General features: G+C 41.3%; 1 protein-coding gene across 1 annotated transcript in view; it reads left to right on the top strand.

Moving 5' to 3' along the window:
- KPNA4 (karyopherin subunit alpha 4) overlaps window positions 1-22789 on the top strand; it is a 182840-nt gene that overhangs the window by 118072 nt on the left and 41979 nt on the right. The window contains exons 11-15 of the mRNA XM_053711802.1: window positions 10833-10964; window positions 12191-12319; window positions 14577-14681; window positions 14763-14834; window positions 14980-15142. Coding sequence (XP_053567777.1) covers window positions 10833-10964; window positions 12191-12319; window positions 14577-14681; window positions 14763-14834; window positions 14980-15142 — 601 coding nt within the window. The remainder of the gene's footprint in view (window positions 1-10832; window positions 10965-12190; window positions 12320-14576; window positions 14682-14762; window positions 14835-14979; window positions 15143-22789) is intronic.

Genomic DNA, 22789 nt, shown 5'->3' with positions numbered 1-22789 from the left:
GACGATATACTCTCATTTTGCCATTACCTCTACTAACTGTTTTAGTAATGGTTTGGCTATCTGCTATATGTGGATGGGTGTCTTTTGGTAAGTATATTTTCATTACTTTAGACACTCTCAGCTATGGTTTGGCACTTTATGCAATTATATAAAGTTCTAAATATATGTCTTGTACTTATATTTGCCATGAGTCAGGTTCATGTATTTCCTTCTGCAGACTGTCAGTTTCATATTTGGGAATGTATACACTTTAAGAAAATTATTTCTTACCTGGGGTTTAGTCTTTTTTCAATTTGACTACTTTTTTGCAATTGCGGGTGTGTCAAATTCTAGACTTTATTGCGTCATTTTTTGCGCGAACATTTTTTGTCGCGAAAAAGTACGTTTGGCGCAATTTCGTCATTTCCGGCGTCGTACATGACGCTGAGACCTTTCACACGGCGGAGTCATTAATGACGCAAGTGTGTCCTTTCCGGTCATTTTTTGGCGTCAAAAGAGTTTACGTTACGTTGTGCGTCATACTTGGCGCCAAATTTTTTTCATTATTTCAATACCAGATTGATGTTTGCCTCCTGCTTTCTTCTCTATCAAGAGGCCTATGCTTTTGCATTTTTTCCCATTCCTGAAACTGTCATTTAAGGAAATAGATAATTTTGCTTTATATTTTGTTTTTTCTCTTACATTGAGCAAGATGTCCCAATCCGATCCTGTCTCTGAAGTTTCTGCTGGAACATTGCTGCCTGACATCGGTTCTACCAAAGCTAAGTGCATTTGTTGTAAAATTGTAGAAATTATTCCACCGAATGTCATTTGTAATAGTTGTAATGATAAACTTTTACATGCAGATAGTGTTTCTATCAGTAATAGTACATTGCCAGTTGCAGTTCCTTCAACTTCTAATGTGCATGATATACCTGTAAATTTTAAAGAATTTGTTTCTGATTCTATTCTGAAGGCTTTGTCTGCATTTCCACCTTCTAATAAACGTAAAGGTCTTTTAAAACTTCTCATTTAGCTGATGAAATTTCAAATGACCAACAACATAATTCATCCTCTTCTGATGAGAATCTATCTGAAACAGAAGATCCTTCCTCAGATATTGACACTGACAAATCTACTTATTTATTTTAAATAGAGTATATGCGTTCTTTATTAAAAGAAGTGTTAATTACTTTAGATATTGAGGTAACAGTCCTCTTGACGTTCAGTCTAATAAACGTTTAAATGCTGTTTTTAAACCTCCTGTGGTTTCCCCAGGTGTTTTCCCCATTCCTGAGGCTATTTCTGATATGATTTCTAGGGAATGGAATAAGCAAGGTGCTTCCTTTATTCCATCTTCAAGGTTTAAGAGATTGTATCCTTTACCAGCAAAATCTATAGAGTTTTGGGAAAAAATCCCCAAAGTTGATGGGGCTATTTTTACTCTTGCTAAACGTACCACTATTCCTATGGAAGATAGCACTTCCTTTAAGGATCCTTTAGATAGGAAGCTTGAATCTTATCTAAGGAAGGCCTATTTATATTCAGGTCATCTTCTCAGACCTGCTATTTCTTTGGGTGATGTTGCGGCTGCATCAACTTTCTGGTTGGAAAATTTAGCGCAACATGAATTGGATTCTGACATATCTAGCATTGTTCGCTTACTGCAACATTCTAATCATTTTATTTGTGATGCCATTTTTTATATCAAAATTGATGTTAGATCCATGTCTTTAGCTGTATTAGCTAGAAGAGCTTTGTGGCTTAAATCTTGGAATGCTGATATGGCATCTAAATCTAGATTACTATCTTTCTTTCCAAGGTAATAATTTACTTGGTTCTCAGTTGGATTCTATTATTTCAACTATCACTGGGGGAAAAGGAGTTTTTTTGCCTCAGGATAAAAAACCTAAGGGTAAATCTAAGGCTTCTAATCGTTTTCGTTCCTTTCGTCAGATTAAGGAACAAAAACTCAATCCTTCCCCCAAGGAATCTGCTTCCAATTGGAAGCCTTCCTCAAATTGGAATAGATCCAAGCCATTTAGGAAACCAAAGTCAGCCCCTAAATCCGCATGAAGTTGTGGCCCTCATTCCAGCTCAGCTGGTAGGGGGCAGATTAAGGTTTTTTAAGGATTTTTGGATAAAATCTGTCCAAAATCATTGGATTCAGAGCATTGTCTCTCAAGGGTATCGAATAGAATTCAAAATAAGACCTCCTGTGAGAAGATTTTTTTTCTCTCACGCATCCCTGTAAATCCAGTAAAAGCTCAGGCTTTTCTGATGTGTGTTTCAGACCTGGAGTCTTCAGGGGTAATCATGCCAGTTCCTCCTCAGGAACAGGGTTTGGGGTTTTATTCAAACCTATTCATTGTACCAAAGAGAGAAAATTTATTCAGACCAGTTCTGGATCTAAAAATTTTGAATCGTTCTATAAGAGTACCAACTTTCAAGATGGTGACTATAAGGACTATTCTGCCTTTTGTTCAGCAAGGACATATGTCTACAATAGACTTGCAGGATGCATACCTTCATATTCCGATTCATCCAGAACACTATCAGTTTCTAAGATTCTCTTTTCTAGACGAGCATTACCAATTTGTTGCTCTTCCATTTGGCCTAGCAACAGCTCCAAGAATCTTTTCAAAGGTTCTGGGTGCCCTACTATCTGTAATCAGAGAACAGGGTATTGCGGTGTTTCCTTATTTGGGTGATATCTTGGTACTAGCTCAGTCTTTACATACTGCAGAATCTCACACGAATCAACTAGTGTTTTTTCGGAAACATGGTTGGAGGATCAATTTACCAAAAAGTTTCTTGATTCCTCAGACAAGGGTCACCTTTTTAGGCTTCCAGATAGATTGTGTCCATGACTCGGTCTCTAACAGACGAGACGTTTAAAATTGGTCGCAGCATGCCGACACCTTCAGTCTCAGTCATTCCCTTCAGTGACTATGTGCATGGAAGTTTTAGGTCTCATGACTGCAGCATCGGACGCGATCCCCTTTGCTCGTTTTCACATGAGACCTCTACAGCTTTGTATGCTGAATCAATGGTGCATTGATTATACAAAGATATCACAATTAATATCCTTGAATCCCAATGTACGACACTCTCTGACATGGTGGACAGATCACCATCGTTTGGTTCAAGGGGCTTCTTTTGTTCGCCCAACCTGGACTGTGATCTCAACAGATGCGAGTCTTTCAGGTTGGGGAGCTGTTTGGGGATCTCTGACAGCACAAGGGGTTTGGAAATCTCAAGAGGCAAGATTACCAATAAATATTTTAGAACTCCGTGCAATTTTCAGGGCTCTTCAGTTCTGGCCTCTGCTGAAGAGAGAACCGTTCATTTGTTTTCAGACAGACAATATCACAACTGTGGCTTATGTCAATCATCAGGGTGGGTATCGGATACTTGCCTGGGCAGAATCCAGCTCCTGTCTAATCTCTGCGGTGCATTACCCAGGTGTAGACAATTGGGAAGCGGATTATCTCAGCCGCCAGACTTTACATCCAGGGGAGTGGTCTCTCCATCCAGATGTGTTTTCTCAGATTGTTCAGATGTGGGGTCTTCCAGAGATAGATCTCATGGCCTCTCATCGCCTCTCATCTAAACAAGAAACTTCCCAGATACCTGTCCAGGTCCAGGGATGTTCAGGCAGAAGCAGTGGATGCACTGACATTTCCTTGGTGTTATCAACCTGCTTACATCTTCCCGCCTCTAGTTCTCCTTCCAAGAGTGATCTCCAAAATCATCATGGATCAGTCTTTTGTGTTGCTGGTGGCTCCAGCATGGCCACACAGGTTTTGGTATGCGGATCTGGTTCGAATGTCCAGTTGCCCGCCTTGGCCACTTCCGTTACGGCCGGACCTACTATCTCAAGGTCCGTTTTTCCATCAGGATCTCAAATCATTAAATTTGAAGGTATGGAAATTGAACGCTTAGTTTTAAGTCATAGAGGGTTCTCTGACTCGGTGATTAATACTATGTTACAAGCGTGTAAATCTGTTTCTAGAAAGATTTATTATAGAGTTTGGAAGACTTACATTTCATGGTGTTCTTCTCATAAATTTTCCTGGCATTCTTTTAGAATTCCTAGAATTTTGCAGTTTCTTCAGGATGGTTTGGCTAAGGGTTTGTCTGCAAGTTCCTTGAAAGGTCAAATCTCCGCTCTTTCTGTTTTATTTCACAGAAAGATTGCTATACTTCCTGATATACACTGTTTTGTACAGGCTTTAGTTCGTATTAAGCCTGTCATTTAAGTCAATATCTCCTCCTTGGAGTCTTAATTTGGTTCTGAAGGCTTTACAGGCTCCTCCATTTGAACCTATGCATTCTTTGGACATTAAACTACTTTCTTGGAAAGTGTTGTTCCTTTTCGCTATCTCTTCTGCTAGAAGAGTTTCTGAGCTATCTGTTCTTTCTTGTGAGTCTCCTTTTCTGATTTTTCATCAGGATAAGGCAGTTTTGCGGACTTCTTTTCAATTTTTACTTAAGGTTGTGAATTCTAACAACATTAGTAGAGAAATTGTTGTCCCCTCTTTATGTCCTAATCCTAAGAATTCTTTGGAGAGATCCTTACATTCTTTGGATGTGGTAAGACCTTTGAAATATTATGTGGAAGCTACTAAAAATTTCATGAAGACTTCTAGTCTATTTGTTTTATTTTCTGGTCCTAGGAAAGGTCAGAAAGCTTCTGCTATTTCCTTGGCTTCTTGGTTGAAACTTTTGATTCATCAAGCTTATTTGGAGTCGGGTCAAACCCCGCCTCAGAGAATTACAGCTCATTCTACTAGATCAGTCTCCACTTCGTGGGCTTTTAAGAATGAAGCTTCAGTTGATCAGATTTGCAAAGCGGCAACTTGGTCCTCTTTGCATACATTTACTAAATTCTACCATTTTTATGTTTTTGGTAGAAAAGTTCTTCAGGCAGCTGTTTCAGTTTGATTCTTCTGCTTTTGATTTAAGTTTTTTTCTTTCAAAGTGAAAAAACTTTTTTTTTTGGGGTTGTGGATTATTTTTTCAGCGGAATATGGCTGTTTTTATTTTATTCCCTCCCTCTCTAGTGACTCTTGAGTGGAAGACTCCACATCTTGGGTATTGATATCCCATATGTCACTAGCTCATGGACTCTTGCCAATTACATGAAAGAAAACATAATTTATGTAAGAATTTACCTGATAAATTCATTTCTTTCATATTTGCAAGAGTCCATGAGGCCCACCCTTTTTATGGTGGTTATGATTTCTCCAACATAGGTGTGTCCGGTCCACGGCGTCATCCTTACTTGTGGGATATTCTCTTCCCCAACAGGAAATGGCAAAGAGCCCAGCAAAGCTGGTCACATGATCCCTCCTAGGCTCCGCCTTCCCCAGTCATTCTCTTTGCCGTTGCACAGGCAACATCTCCACGGAGATGGCTCAGAGTTTTTTGGTGTTTAAATGTAGTTTTTATTCTTCTATCAAGAGTTTGTTATTTTAAAATAGTGCTGGTATGTACTATTTACTCTGAAACAGAAAAGAGATGAAGATTTCTGTTTGTAAGAGGAAAATGATTTTAGCAACCGTTGCTAAAATCGATGGCTGTTTCCACACAGGACTGTTGAGAGGAATTAACTTCAGTTGGGGGAAACAGTGAGCAGACTTTGGCTGCTTGAGGTATGACACATTTCTAACAAGACTTGGTAATGCTGGAAGCTGTCATTTTCCCTATGGGATCCGGTAAGCCATTTTCTTAATTTTCAATATAAGAATAAAAGGGCTTCACAAGGGCTTTAAAGACTGGTAGACATTTTTCTGGGCCAAAACGATTACTTTATAAGCATATTTAATGGTTTATAACTTTGGAGAGTTATTTTAATCTTGGGAATTTTATTAAAAAAACGGCAGGCACTGTATTGGACACCTTTTTCACTGGGGGCCTTTTCTAGTCATAGGCAGAGCCTCATTTTCGCGCCACTAATGCGTAGTTGTTTTTGAGAAGCAAGGCATGCAGATGCATGTGTGAGGAGCTCAGATCCACTGAAAAAGCTTATTGAAGGCGTCATTTGGTATCGTATTCCCCTCTGGGCTTGGTTGGGTCTCAGCAAAGCAGATACCAGGGACTGTATAGGGGTTAAATGTAAAAACGGCTCAGGTTCCGTTATTTTAAGAGTTAAAGCTTTCAAATTTGGTGTGCAATACTTTTAAGGCTTTATGACACTGTGGTGAAATTTTGGTGAATTTTGAACATTTCCTTCATACTTTTGCGTATATTCAGTAAAAAAGTGTGTTCAGTTTAAAATTTAAAGAGACAGTAACGGTTTTATTTTAAAACGTTTTTTGTGCTTTGTTATCAAGTTTATGCCTATTAACATGTCTGAACTATCAGATAGACGATGTTCTGTATGTTCGGAAGCCAAGGTTCCTCTCCATTTAAATATATGTGATGAATGTGACAAACAAAGTAGGGACAATGATGCCACTGATAATAATGTTGCCCAAAATGATTCCTTAAGTGAGGGGAGTAAGCATGGTACTGCATCATCTCCTTCTATGTCTACACCAGTCTTGCCCACTCAGGAGGTCCCTAGTGAATCTAATGCGCCAATCCTCCTTACTATGCAACAATTAACGGCTGTAATGGATAATTCTATTAAAAACATTTTAGCCAAAATGCCCACTTATCAGCGAAAGCGCGACTGCTCTGTTTTAGATACTGAAGAGCATGAGGACGCTGATGATAATGGTTCTGACATGCCCTTACACCAGTCTGAAGGGGCTAGGGAGGTTTTGTCTGAGGGAGAAATTTCAGATTCAGGAAAAATTTCTCAACAAGCTGAACCTGACGTTATTACATTTAAATTTAAATTGGAACATCTCCGCGCTCTGCTTAAGGAGGTGTTATCTACTCTGGATGATTGTGACAATTTGGTCATTCCAGAGAAATTATGTAAGATGGACAGGTTCCTAGAGGTCCCGGTGCCCCCCGAAGCTTTTCCTATACCCAAGCGGGTGGCGGACATTGTAAATAAAGAATGGGAAAGGCCCGGCATACCTTTTGTCCCTCCCCCTATATTTAAGAAATTATTTCCTATGGTCGACCCCAGGAAGGACTTATGGCAGACAGTCCCCAAGGTCGAGGGGGCGGTTTCTACTCTAAACAAACGCACCACTATCCCTATAGAAGATAGTTGTGCTTTCAAAGATCCTATGGATAAAAAATTAGGTTTGCTTAAAAAGATGTTTGTTCAGCAAGGTTACCTTCTACAACCAATTTCATGCATTGTTCCTGTCACTACAGCAGCGTGTTTCTGGTTCGAGGAACTAGAAAAGTCGCTCAATCAAGCATCCTCTTATGAGGAGGTTATGGACAGAGTTCAAGCACTTACGTTGGCTAACTCTTTTACCTTAGACGCCACTTTGCAATTGGCTAGATTAGCGGCGAAAAATTCAGGTTTTGCTATTGTGGCGCGCAGAGCGCTTTGGCTGAAGTCTTGGTCAGCGGATGTGTCCTCCAAGAACAGATTGCTTAACATCCCTTTCAAGGGGAAAACGCTGTTTGGCCCTGACTTGAAATAGATTATTTCAGACATCACTGGGGGAAAGGGCCACGCCCTTCCTCAGGATAGGTCTTTTAAGGCTAAAAATAAAACAAATTTTCGTCCCTTTCGCAGAAACGGACCAGCCTCGAATTCTACATCCTCTAAGCAAGAGGGTAATTCTTCTCAAACCAAGCCAGCCTGGAGACCGATGCAAGGCTGGAACAAAGGTAAGCAGGCCAAGAAGCCCGCTACCGCTACCAAGACAGCATGAGATGCTGGCCCCCGATCCGGGACCGGATCTGGTGGGGGGCAGACTCTCTCTCTTCGCTCAGGCTTGGGCAAGAGATGTTCAGGATCCTTGGGCGCTAGAAATAGTTTCTCAAGGTTATCTCCTGGAATTCAAGGAACTACCCCCAAGGGGAAGGTTCCACAGGTCTCAATTGTCTTCAGACCAAATAAAAAGACAGGCATTCTTACATTGTGTAGAAGACCTGTTAAAAATGGGAGTGATTCATCCTGTTCCATTAGGAGAACAAGGGATGGGGTTTTACTCCAATCTGTTCATAGTTCCCAAAAAAGAGGGAACATTCAGGCCAATTTTGGATCTCAAGATCCTAAACAAATTTCTCAAGGTCCCATCGTTCAAGATGGAAACCATTCGGACAATTCTTCCTACCATCCAGGAAGGTCAATTCATGACCACGGTGGATTTAAAAGATGCGTATCTACATATTCCTATCCACAAGGAACATCATCGGTTCCTAAGATTCGCCTTTCTGGACAAGCATTACCAGTTTGTGGCACTTCCATTCGGACTAGCCACTGCTCCAAGAATTTTCACAAAGGTACTAGGGTCCCTTCTAGAGGTGCTAAGGCCAAGGGGCATTGCAGTAGTACCCTACTTGGACGACATACTGATTCAAGCGTCGTCTCTACCACAAGCAAAGGCTCATACGGACATTGTCCTAGCCTTTCTCAGATCTCACGGGTGGAAAATGAACGTAGAAAAAAGTTCTCTATTCCCGTCAACAAGAGTTCCCTTCTTGGGAACAATAATAGACTCCTTGGAAATGAAGATTTTTCTGACAGAAGCCAGAAAATCAAAACTTCTAAGCTCTTGTCAAGTACTTCATTCTGTTCTTCTTCCTTCCATAGCGCAGTGCATGGAAGTAATAGGTTTGATGGTTGCGGCAATGGACATAGTTCCTTTTGCGCGAATTCATCTAAGACCATTACAACTGTGCATGCTCAGACAGTGGAATGGGGATTATACAGATTTGTCCCCGACGATCCAAGTAGATCAGAGGACCAGAGATTCACTCCGTTGGTGGCTGACCCTGGACAACCTGTCCCAAGGGATGAGCTTCAGAAGACCAGAGTGGGTCATTGTAACGACCGACGCCAGCCTGGTGGGCTGGGGCGCGGTCTGGAAACACCTGAAGGCTCAGGGTCTATGGTCTCGGGAAGAATCTCTTCTCCCGATAAACATTCTGGAACTGAGAGCGATATTCAATGCTCTCAAGGCTTGGCCTCAACTAGCAAAGGCCAAATTCATAAGGTTTCAATCAGACAACATGACGACTGTTGCATATATCAACCATCAGGGGGGAACAAGGAGTTCCCTGGCGATGGAAGAAGTGACCAAAGTAATTCAATGGGCGGAGCTTCACTCCTGCCACTTGTCTGCAATCCACATCCCAGGAGTGGAAAATTGGGAAGCGGATTTTCTGAGTCGTCAGACATTTCATCCGGGGGAGTGGGATTCCCATGGAACAGGGTAAAAATTCCTAAGATTCTATCCTTTCTACAAGAGGGTTTGGAGAAAGGATTATCTGCAAGTTCTTTGAAGGGACAGATTTCTGCTTTATCTGTTTTACTTCACAAGAAGCTGGCGGCTGTGCCAGATGTTCAGGCTTTTGTTCAGGCTCTGGTTAGAATCAAGACTGTTTACAAACCTTTGACTCCTCCTTGGAGTCTCAATTTAGTTCTTTCAGTTCTTCAAGGGGTTCCGTTTGAACCCTTACATTCCGTAGATATTAAGTTATTATCTTGGAAAGTTTTATTTTTGGTTGCAATTTCTTCTGCTAGAAGAGTTTCAGAGTTATCTGCTCTGCAGTGTTCTCCTCCTTATCTGGTGTTCCATGCAGATAAGGTGGTTTTGCGTACTAAACCTGGTTTTCTTCCGAAAGTTGTTTCTAATAAAAATATTAACCAGGAGATAGTTGTGCCTTCTTTGTGTCCGAATCCAGTTTCAAAGAAGGAACGTTTGTTGCACAATTTGGATGTAATTCGTGCTCTAAAATTCTATTTAGAGGCTACAAAGGATTTCAGACAAACATCTTCCTTGTTTGTTGTTTATTCTGGTAAAAGGAGAGGTCAAAAAGCAACTTCTACCTCTCTCTCTTTTTGGCTTAAAAGCATCATCAGATTGGCTTATGAGACTGCCGGACGGCAGCCTCCTGAAAGAATCACAGCTCATTCCACTAGGGCTGTGGCTTCCACATGGGCCTTCAATAACGAGGCTTCTGTTGATCAGATATGTAAGGCAGCGACTTGGTCTTCACTGCACACTTTTACCAAATTTTACAAATTTGATACTTTTGCTTCTTCTGAGGCTATTTTTGGGAGAAAGGTTTTGCAAGCCGTGGTGCCTCCCATCATCCGTGTCCTAAAGCTTTGGTATTGGTTCCCACAAGTAAGGATGACGCCGTGGACCGGACACACCTATGTTGGAGAAAACAGAATTTATGTTTACCTGATAAATTACTTTCTCCAACGGTGTGTCCGGTCCACGGCCCGCCCTGGTTTTTTAATCAGGTCTGATGATTTAATTTCTCTAACTACAGTCACCACGGTATCATATGATTTCTCCTATGCAAATATTCCTCCTTTACGTCGGTCGAATGACTGGGGAAGGCGGAGCCTAGGAGGGATCATGTGACCAGCTTTGCTGGGCTCTTTGCCATTTCCTGTTGGGGAAGAGAATATCCCACAAGTAAGGATGACGCCGTGGACCGGACACACCGTTGGAGAAAGTAATTTATCAGGTAAACATAAATTCTGTTTTTTTGGTTTAAAGCACAATTATTTCCAAATTTCCTTTGTTGATGCTTTCTACTCCTTTCTTTATCACCCCACTGCTTGGCTATTCGTTAAACTGAATTGTGGGTGTGGTGAGGGGTGTATTTATAGGCATTTTGAGGTTTGGGAAACTTTGCCCCTCCTGGTAGGATTGTATATCCCAAATGTCACTAGCTCATGGACTCTTGCCAATATGAAAGAAATGAATTTATCAGGTAAATTCTTACATAAATTGTTTTTTTCTTAACAGATATTGGTGGACACGGTTTGGGCCCTTTCTTATTTAACAGATGCTGGCAATGAACAAATTCAGATGGTCATCGACTCTGGAATAGTGACCAACTTGGTGCCTCTGCTAAGCAACCCAGAAGTAAAAGTGCAGGTACAGTTCATCTTATCTCTTTGCTGTATAGTAATGTCAATGGCAAATTGTCTTAATTTTCCTGCTACAATTTGTTGTATTCTTAAAGGGACATACAAGTAAAAATGATACTCATGATTCAGAGCATGCCATTTTAAACAACTATACATTTTACTTCCATTTACAAAATCTGCAGAGTCTCTTCATATTTAAGCTTTTTGAGTCACCAGCTCCTACTGAGCATGTGCAAGAATTTGCAGAATATACGTATATGCATTTGTGAATGGCTGATAGCTGTCACATGATACAGGGGGAGTGGAAATAGACATTTCTTTGAAATTTGTCAGAAAAAAAATCTACTACTCCATTTGAAGTTCAGGCAAAGTGCTGTTGCATTGTCTTATTATCATGCATTTGTTGTCTATGCAAATCTTCTATATTTACTGGTCCTTTAAAGGGACAGTCTACTATAGAATTATTGTTTTAAAAGATAGATAATCCCTTTATTACCCATTCCCCAGTTTTGCATAACCAACACAGTTATATTAATATACTTTTTACCTCTGTGATTACCTTGTGTCTAGGAACCTTCTTCCAGCCCCCTGATCACATGACTGTGACTGTTTATTATCTATGGCCTTAAATTTAGCATTGTTTTGTGCTTAATCTTAAATAACCCCCTGTGCCTGAACACAGTGTTATCTATATGGCCCACGTGTACTTTCTGTCTCTTTGTGTTGAAAAGAGATTTTAAAGGCCTGTGATAAGAGGCAGCCCTCAAAGGCTTAGAAATTAGCATATGAGCCTACCTATGTTTAGTTTCAACTAAGAATACCAAGAGAAAAAAGCAAATTTGATAAAAGTAAATTGGAAAGTTGTTTAAAATTAAGTCCTATCTGAATAATGAAAGTTTAATTTATACTAGACGGTCCCTTTATGTATACTGAGGACCAGCAGTGCACTACTGGGAGCTAGCTAGTATATATGTCTCTTCCCATTATCTCACCAGATGGGTTTTGTCTAGATCCTGGTATTATATTTTTGCTCTGGAGCTTATCCTTTGTATGGGTAAAGCAACTAGTTATATGCAAGCAATAGTGCAATAAGAAGTTCCTAACACAGAGCATTTTCTTTTTGCACATGTATTTAGACCTGTATTTTAAAAAAAAAAATATATATATATATATATATATATATTTATATTTTTTTAATTTTTTTTATTAATATAACTTGTATTTAACTTTTAGACTGCTGCTTTGAGAGCTGTAGGCAACATCGTTACTGGAACTGATGAACAGACCCAAGTTGTCCTGAATTGTGATGCTCTGTTACATTTTCCAGCATTACTTACGCACACCAAGGAAAAAATTAACAAGGTATGTAGATTTAATTTCACTCGTTGCTTTTGAAGAGGGAGAGATATTAGAGATGTGCATTCAGCAGTTTCAGATGTGCTCAAATCTTAGTCTTTCACTTGCACAAGATCATATTCGGCTCCAAAAAGAATGGTTTACCGAAAGCAGCCTCCAACTTCCGCATTCAGCAGTGGACAAAACTGCTGAATGCACACCTAATAGAGAGAGATATATAAATTATAATGAGCTAGATATACAGGAAGGGAGGGAAGGGACGGGGGGGGGGGGGAGGGAAGGGACGGGGGGGGGGGAGGGAAGGGACGGGGGGGAGGGAAGGGACGGGGGGGAGGGAAGGGACGGGGGGGAGGGAAGGAAGGGGGGGGGGGAGGGAAGGAAGGGGGGGGAGGGACGGGGGGGAGGGAAGGAAGGGGGGGGGAGGGAGGGAAGGGACGGGACATGGGGGGGGACGGGACAGGGGGGAGGGAAGGGACGGGACAGGGGGGGGGGGACGGGACATGGGGGGGGACGGGACAGGGGGGAGGGAAGGGACGGGACAGGGGGGGGGGACGGGACAGGGGGGAGGGAGGGAAGGGACGGGACAGGAGGGAGGGAGGGAAGGGACAGGGGGGGAGGCAGGGAGGGGGAGACGGAGGGAGGGACAAAGGGGGGTACGGAGGGGGAGATGGGGGAGGGGGAGACGGAGGGAGGGCGGGAGAGGGGGAGGGACCACTGAATGTTTAAGCACTTTATTTTAAGTGACTATCAAATGCTAAGTCTACAATCTATTTTAAATATCTGAAACAGAACAGCACATATGAATGGGAGCATTAATAAATTATTTGTTGTCTACATCAGGGTTGTCCAACATACACCTAAGGAATCCCTGTTTTAAATGAAATACTATAGCTACAGGAGCCATGGAGAATGTTTACTATAACTCATTCTAAACTGCTTGGTTTCATTTTACATTACCATGCTTTTGTTCTAGCTTACTCTTGTGAAATAACAACTCATCCATACAAACAGCATAATAGTAAGATAATGTAGTGAGAATACACAGTTGCAGTGCTACAGAGAGTTCTGAAAGAGAGTGAGTTTATAAACTAGTGTGCAGTACAGAGGCAAGCTGCTAAGGTAGTGGGTGTAAAGTTGGAGTAAACAAAATACAAAAACGATCCTTATATTGCTGTAAAAAGAATAAAAAACAAAACACTAAACCACATTCATTAAATTATCATTTTCACTAACAGAATCCCTTTCAGCAAAATCTAAGATTGCAGAACTTCAATAAAATGTGGCTAAAACACTGCTCTCTCTGCATTTCTTCCTGCTGTGTAAGGAAGTGACAGTGGAACATTCCACTGCACTTGGAGGGGGAAGTACTGAACTCTTTTTTTCACTGGAAAAGCTGGCAGCTGCACAGGGCAGCAACAAAATAAATCAAAGTAGTTTTTTTTTCCGTTTTTGTTTTGTTATGATTTAACATCCAGCCCCAAACCTAAGTTCCGCTGACTGATGCCTTTCACTGGATTGGGTCAGCCCCAAAGAGGCCTGCCTCAAATAAGCACTTATGGGCCATGCAATGATCTTAACCACTTTCATCCAGTAGGTGGCGCAGCATGTTGTGTAATGGAGGGCAGACCTGCTTGTGCCTCTCTCCATTGCGCAACATGTAGCTGTAAGAAAAAAAATGGTGGGAAAATTTGTATTTTTTTTAAAAAGCCAATTAAATTTTTTTTTGCCCATATGAGAGGTGAAGCCCTGCCTCTAGTGACTGCACATCACTGAATATGTGTGTGTATATGTGTATATATGTTTGTGTATATATATATATATGTATGTGTGTATATAGATAGATATAGATAGATATATATAGATATATATATATATATATATAGAGATAGATAGATAGAGAGATATTTATTTATATATATAGAGATATATAGATATATATAGATATATAGATATATATATAGATATATATATATATATATATATATTTATATATATAGTTATACTATATATATATATAAAACTATATATATATAAATATATATATGTGTGTGTGTGTATCGCTCACGCTCTTCTCTGGAAGAGCTATTTCTGTTGAAAATACAACTTACTATACGCATAACTAAAAGAAAACGCACTGGAATGGATGTTGGGTTCAATGCAAACGGGTGTAAAAATTATTGCTCAGAATTGTGAAATGATTTTTCCATGAAGGTTTTAAATGAGTTTGCAATACCTGTTGAAATTGTGATTTCATTTCTTGCAGGAAGCTGTGTGGTTCTTATCTAATATTACAGCGGGCAATCAGCAGCAAGTCCAAGAAGTGATAGATGCTAATTTAGTGCCAATGATCATACATCTTTTGGATAAGGCAAGAAGTTTTCATTTTATTTTATTACTGAACAGTAAAAAAAAGGAAAGAATTTACTGTAACTTTTTCTCATTTTTATAGGGCGACTTTGGAACACAGAAAGAAGCTGCATGGGCTATAAGCAATCTTACAATTAGTGGGAGGAAAGAACAAGTGAGTAATGCTTTCACGTTTCAAAATTGTGACACTAGTTATTTTTAGCAATACCTTAATGTGGAAAGCTTCAATAAATGTATAAGAGCTACTATAATAATGTGTGTGCTGCAAATTAAACCTATGCTTTTATCTTATTTCTTAGGTTGCATACCTTATTCAGCAGAATGTAATCCCTCCTTTCTGTAACCTGCTAACTGTAAAAGATTCCCAGGTCATACAAGTGGTGCTGGATGGATTAAGCAACATACTAAAAATGGCTGATGATGAGGCTGAAACAATAGCCAATCTTATAGAAGAGTGTGGAGGTATTGTGTTGCTGCATTACTTTTGCAAAAAATTGTTGCTTGTAATCTTTGAAATCAAGAATATCTGCTCAGAAAGCAAGCTATAAGTTTATATAATTCACATGACCATACCAACAGAATCCTGTAGTTTTGTCTGCTGAGAGTTATTACGTTCTTAATATTGGCATTAAATAGCAGTTCATGATGTTTCATAAACTTGGAAATATCATTGCAGAACAATAGCTATGCAACTTATTAGTCAGGCTAAATAATGGCTTGTGGTAAAAAAAGCTCACAGGGACATACACCACTCCCAGGTGCATATATAGTCAAATTTATTTGTATATAAAATATGGAGGGAGCATTTTTCAAGTGCATGTGAAAGTAATTTCTTTCCTAACATATGGTCCACAACGTTATAAATTACTGTTGGGAATATCACTCCTGGCCAGCAGGTGGAGGCAAAGAGCTCCACAGCAAAGCTGTTAAGTATCACTCCCCTTCCCACAAGCCCCAGTCATTCTCTTTGCCTCTGTAAAAGGAGGAGGTGAAGTTAAAGTGTCTGAAGAAAATTGGTTTTCTTTAGCTTCAAGCAAGTTTTTCATTTTAATGAGGAGAGTCCGCGGCGTCATTCCTTGTGGGATTACAGAACCTGGCCACCAGGAGGAGGCAAAGATACCCCAGCCAAAGGCTTAAATACCTCACCAACTCCTCTCATCCCCCAGTCATTCTTTGCCTTTCCTCACAGGAGGATGGCAGAGAAGTGTCGGAAGATTCGGAGTAGTCTCTTATGGAGGGTAGTACTCTATGCTATGGTACTGGAGTTTTAAGTAGTCTTGTCAGCCTCAGTGAGAGCATTGACGATTGTTAGGGTCTGGAGATGCAGGGAGAGTCTTTCTGCGAAATCATCCAGACTCGTATTAACTTCTAAGCATTCAGTGTTGACAAGTTTCACTGCCTGCTTCTATCACTCAAGTCCATGTCAGGTGCGATGCTACAAGACTGTCAAACTTGAGAGGCTGTGTATCTGTTCCACGGCGATGGTTCCGGTAAGATAGTTTCATTTTACCTCATATGATAACGTAAGAAGACAGGGTCACAGTGTGACTCCTTTTATCTGTATGGAATCAAGGGTTAATATCTCCGGAAGGGGATTATTGAACAGGGGGGATTTATACATGATTTGCTTTATTATGTTTTATCCTGCGACATGTGTGAGATGAGGCTCTGGCAGATGTGAGAACATTCAGGTTTTTACTTTCATTTTGGATAACTGCGCAGCCTTTCAGTTTGGCGTGCTTTTCTTCCTGCAGCAGGGGCAGTCCTGCATGGCACTCCATGTGGCCTCATTAACTTCCTCTTACCTGACCGTGCGGTTTACAGGAGACGAAGCGGTTTCTCTGTGGGGCCTTGGTCATAGGAGGTGGAGAGTGCCCCGACCATTGGGGGTATAATGGTGCCATTTATTTTTTCTGTAGTCCATCGTAATAGCGCAAGCTATGGAGGACTAAGATGCATTACAGGGTACTCCCTCTTTAACCAAATCTAATACCTGTTTTTTTTTTTTTTTTGTGAGGCTACGGTATACCTACCTCCTTAATTATGTTCCACATGCCTTGATAAAGTAATATCTAAAAAGATCAAGATGTTATGTCTCCGTCCCGCGAGGTGCGTTGACTGCAATCATCTCCTATTACACATGCAGCTCTCCATTGCACTACTAATCCTCCTTCAGGAGGGGCCCTGTTACTATCAGACTTTTACTACCAGAAAGTTTCTGAGGCCTTCAGTGCTTTACCTCGCCCTGCTAAGCACAAGCGAAAGGTTAAATACTGCTATCCTTCCCAGGGGTCATCTACTTGTTGGATTTATCTGACTATCTAGATTATCTGCTGATGAAGATGCCTCTGATAATGCAGAGTAGGCTCTTTCTTGGTCGGAATCGGCTGCCTCTAGGCCTCCGGCTGTGGAGGAACCAGTCCTTTAGATTTAGGATAGAGCAAAGGAAGTGTTGGCTACGTTAGAGGTTCCAGAACCTTCTATTCCTAAGCTTGATAATGTTTGAGGACAGGGTGGTGCCACAAATTTTCCCAGTTCCCGTAAAGATGGCAAAGATCATTTAAAAAAGAATGGGAAAGACTTGGGTCCTCTTTTTCCCCCTTCTTTTAAGAAATTGTTCCCAGTACCTGACTCCCAATTTGAGTTATGGGGGTCTGTCCCGAAGGTGGATGGAGCTATCTCCAGGTTTGCTAAGTGCACCACTATCCTGCTTGAGGATAGTTCGTCGTTTAAGGAGCCCATGGATAAGAAGCTAGAAACTCTTAAAGATGTTTCAGCACACAGGATTTGTATTTCAGCCTGCAGCGGTGGTTGCTGTGGTGGCTGGAGCCGCTACCTATTGGTGTGATTCTCTGTCTGAGATAATCGAGGTGGAAACTCCCCTTGATGAAATCTAGGAAAGAATTAAGGCCTTGAGGGTAGCTAATTCGTTTATTTGTGATGCAGATTATCAGTTTGAATGCCAAGACATCAGGCTTTTCTGTTCTGGCCTGTAGGGCTCTATGGTTGAAGTCTTGGTCTGCTGACATGACTTCAAAATCCTAGGTTATTTTCCCTTCCATTTAAGGGGAAGGTTCTTTTCGGTCCAGGACTGGACTCCTTCATATCCACTGTCACTGGGGGCAAGGGTGCCTTTTTACCACAGGATAAGAAGAATAAAACTAAAGGACAGGGTCCTAATTTTGATCCCTTTTGGTTGGATAAGTCCCAATGCCAGCAGCCTTCTGCAAAACCTGATCAGTCCAAGGGAACTTGGAACAAATTCAAGCAGAACAAGAAGCCCGCCTAGACAAATTGACATGAAGGGACGGCCCCCGATCAGTCACTGGATAGTGTTTGGGGCAGATTATCTTTGTGGAAGCTTGGTTGGGAGACATGCAAAACCCTTGGGTTATAGAGGTCATTGCCCAGGGTTACAGGATAGGTTTCAAATCTCATCCATCCAGGGGCAGATTTCTCTAATCAAACCTGTCTTCAAGGCCAGAAAAACGAGACGCCTTTCTGGGGTGCGTGGGGATTCTCTCCTCCCTAGGAGTCGTTGTACCAGTACCCCTAGCAGAGCGAGAGGTCTGGGATACTACTCAAACCTTTTTTGTGATCCCAAAGAAGGTGGTTAAGTTTCGCCCGATTCTAGACCTAAAGTGCTTAAACAAGTTTGTCGGGGCCATCGTTCAAGATGGAGACAATGAGGTCTATTCTGCCCTTAGTTCAAGAGGGACAGTTCATGACCACGATAGACTTGAAGGATGCTTACCTTCATGTGCCAATACACAAGGATCACTTCAAATTCTTAAGATTTGCTTTTCTGGATCAGCACTTCCAGTTTGTAGCTGTTCCTTGGCTACTGCTCTAAGAGTCTTTACGAAGGTTCTGGGGGCTAGAGGTATTTCAGTAGCGCCTTATTTGGGAACATTCTGGTTCAAGCTCCAGCCTGCCGGCTGGCAGAACACCAATACTCCTATTATCCATCTGTCTTCATTCTCTTGCTATCTTTATTTGAAATAAAGGCATCTAAGCTTTTTTTTTTTTTTGGTTCAGTACTCTAGACAACACTTTTTTTTTATTGGTGGATGAATTTATCCACTAATCCACCAAAAATGGGCCGGCATCTAAACTTTCTTGCATTTCAAATAGATACCAAGAGAATGAAGAAAATTTGATAATACAAGTAAATTAAAAAGTTGCTTAAAATTGCATGCTCTCTCAATCACGAAAGAAAAAATTTGGGTTCAGTGTCCCTTTAAGGCCATCTGTGGCCCGGTGTATGGAGGTGATTGGGCTCATGGTGTCCAGCATAGATATCATTCCATTTGCCAGGTTCCATCTCAGACCTCTGCTGTCTTGCATGCTGAGGCAATGGAACGGCAATCTTGCGGATCTATCCCAACAGATTTCTCTGGATAACCGATCAAGAGAATCTTTCTTTTTTTTTTTTTTTTTTTTTTTTTTTTTCTTTTTTTTTTTTTTTTTTTTTCTTTTTTTTTGGCTCTGTCCAGATCGCCTGTCCCAGGGGACATCATTCTTGAGACCATCCTGGGAGATGGTGACTACGTACGCAAGTCTATCACGATGGTGAGCTGTTTGGGGTGCCAGGAAGGCACAGGGCTGGTGGACTCGAGAGGCATCTCTTCTCCCGATCAACATTCTGGAACTTCGAGCGATCTTAAACGCTCTGAAGGCTTGGCCTCTTCTGGATTTGTCCTAGTTTATCAGATACTAATCTGAAAATATTACATCGGTGGCTTAAATCAACCATCAAGGAGGAACGAGAAGCCTCCTAGCCATGAGGGAAGTATCTCGGATTCTGGAATGGGTGGAGGCCCACAACGGCTTGCTGTCAGTGATCCACATTCCTGGTGTGGACAACTGGGAAGCGGACTTTCTCAGCAGACAATAGTTTCATCCGGGGGTATGGTCTTTCTATCCCGAGGTGTTTGCAGAGATTTGCATCAGATGGGGGACGCCGGAGATGGATCTCATGGCATCCATACTCAATACCAAGCTACCCAGGTACGGGTCACGGTCCAGGGATCCCCAGGTAGAGCTGATAGATGCCTTAGCGGTGCCCTGGGGGTTTAACCTAGTTTACATTTTTCCACCGTTGCCACTTCTACCTCTGGTAGTGGCCCGCATCAAGCAGGAGCAGGCTTAGACTATTCTAATTTCTGCATTGTAGCTGTGAAGGATGTGGTTTGCGGACCTGGTGGGGATGTCCTCATCTCCTCCATGGAGGTTAACTTGTTGCAGGGATCTGCTGGTACAGGGTCCTTTTCTTCATCAAAATCTAGATTCTCTGAGGCAGACTATGTGGAGATTGCACGCTTAGTTCTAGCCAAGAGGTTTTTTCTGAGAGTGATTGATACTCTTATTCAAGCTAGAAAGCCGGTCACCCGTCCCATCTATCATAAGGTGTGGAGGATGTGGATTCCCCTGGCATAAGGTCAGGGTATCCAGGATTCTTTCCTTTCTCCAAGACGGTTTGCTGCTAGTTCCTTAAAGGGACAGATTTCGGCTCTATCAGTGTTATTACACAAGAGGCTCGCTGAGCTTTCTGATATTCAGTCTTTTGTTAAGGCTCTGTCTAGAACCAGGCCTGTGTTTAGACATTCCGCTCCTCCTTGGAGATTAAATTTGGTTCTTAAGGTTTTGCAGAAGGCTCCGTTTAAGCCCATGCATTCGGTTGACATTAAGTTACTGTCTTGGAAGGTTCTTTTTCTATTGACTATTGCTCCAGCACGCAGAGTCTCAGATGGCTGCCTTGCAATGTGTGCATCCTTACCTAGTTTTCTCTTGTAAGATGTATCGAGTCCACTGATTCATCCTTACTTGTGGGATATTCTCCTCCCCTACAGGAAGTGGCAAAGAGCACCCACAGCAGAGCTACCTATATAGCTCCCCCATTAGCTCCACCCCCCAGTCATTCTCATTGCCTACTCTAAGTAACTAGGAAGTGCAGAGAGAGTGTGGTGACAAAAATTTTAGTTTTTTATTTCTCAAGCAAAAGTTTGTTATTTTAAATGGTGCCGGTGTGTACTATTTACTCTGGCAGAAAAAGAGATGAAGATTTCTGCAAGGAGGTTTATGATCTTAGCACTTTGTAACTAAGATCCACTGCTGTTCTCACAAGGGCTGAATAGTACAGGAAAACTTCAGTTGGGGGAACGGTTTGCATGCTAAGCTGCATATGAGGTATGTTCAGTCTGTTTTTCTAGACAGACTGTGTTTATTCTAGAAAGGGCTGGCAATATCCCCATGGGGAAAGGGTTAGCTGAAATTCCTATCCAAGTGTCTGAAATACAGCTTGCTTGAAGGGCTCATTTGTTACTGGTGACACTGTTAAAAAAAAAAAAAAAAAAAACGTTTTCAAGTGAATGATGCAATTACGTTTTTTGAAGGGACTGAAGGGGTCTTTGTGGCTTTTGTTAGGGTTTTTTAAACCCACATGGTTAATTAGGAGACACTCAGGTGTTTTTCTAATAGGCCTCAAAACATTGAATGAGATGGGAGGGGCCTATTTTCACGCCTCAGTTGTGCAGTTTCTTTTCCTTAAGAGTCATCCAACTGCTCCTGCGTTTGAGGGCTGTAAAGGAGGTTTTTTTTCCCCACTAATCGTTCTGAAGGGCAGGTAGGCGCCACAGCAGAGCTGTGGCAAGGTGCTGAAAGTCTTTTTTACCGGTTTTGACGTTTTTTCAATCCGGTTTTGCCATTAAGGGGTTAATTGTTTATTTGCATAGTTGTGCAAAGTTCCTAAGGCTGTAAGATAATACTGTAAAAATTTCGTTAAGTTTACTGCTTTTTTACACTGTTTTGCAGAACTTGTGCAGCTTTTTTTCTCTTAAAGGCACAGTACTGTTTTATTTCTAAGTGTTTTTTACTTTGATTACAGTGTTTTCCAAGCTTGCTTGTTACATTACTAGCCTGTTTAACATGTCTGATACCAAGGAAAATCCTTGTTCAATATGTTTGGATGCCATTGTGGAACCCCCTCTTAGAATGTGTCCCAAATGTACGGATATGTCTATAAATTGTAAAGAACATATATTAGCACTTAAAAATATCAGAAGTAAATGAGGGTTCGCCATCTAGCTCTCCAAGTGTCACAACCAGTAACGCCTGCACAAGTGACACCAAGTACCTCTAGTGCGTCACATTCATTTACTTTACAAGACATGGCCACAGTTATGAATACAACCCTTTAGTAGCCGTTTCTGATATACCCTCACAATGCTCTGAAGGAGCGAGGGATTTGTTATCTAAGGAAGCGTCTTTCCTGAATCAGAAATTTCTCCCTCAGACAGATTCTGATATGACGGCCTTTAAATTTAAGCTTGAACACCTCGGCTTATTGCTTAGGGAGGTATTAGCAACTCTAGAAGATTGTGACCCTATTGTGGTCCCAGAGAAATTGTGTAAAATGGATAGATACTTAGAGGTTCCTGTTTACACTGTTTTTCCAGTCCCTAAGAGGATTGTGAATATTATTGCTAAGGAGTGGGATAGACCAGGTATTCCGTTCACTCCCCCTCCTGTTTTTAAGAAAATGTTTCCCATATCTGATACCATAAGGGACTCATGGCGGACAGTTCCTAAGGTGGAGGGAGCTATTTCTACTCTGTCTAAGCGTACAACTATACCTATCGAGGACAGTTGTGCTTTCAAAGATCCTATGGATAAAAAATTAGAGGGTCTCCTGAAGAATAGTTTTGTTCATCAAGGTTTTTCTCTCCAACCTATTGCGTGCATTGTTCCTGTAACGACTGCAGCTGCTTTCTGGTTTGAGGCTCTAGAAGAGGCTCTTCAAATGGAGACTCCATTAGAGGAAATTATGGACAGAATTAAGGCACTTAAGTTGGCTAATTCTTTTATTACAGATGCCGAATTTCAACTGGCTAAATTAGCGGCAAAGAATTCAGGTTTTGCCATTTTAGCACGCAGGGCATTATGGCTTAAGTCCTGGTCTGATGATGTGTCATCTAAATCTAAACTTTTGAACATTCCTTTCAAAGGTAAGACCCTATTCGGGCCTGAACTGAAGGAGATTATTTCAGACATCACTGGAGGGGAAGGGTCATGCCCTCCCTCAGGATAGATCAAATAAGATGAGTGCCA

The sequence above is a fragment of the Bombina bombina genome, chromosome 4 (genome assembly GCF_027579735.1).
Source record: "Bombina bombina isolate aBomBom1 chromosome 4, aBomBom1.pri, whole genome shotgun sequence".
NCBI classification, from domain to species: domain Eukaryota; kingdom Metazoa; phylum Chordata; class Amphibia; order Anura; family Bombinatoridae; genus Bombina; species Bombina bombina.
This window is presented reverse-complemented; position numbering and strand designations above follow the sequence as displayed.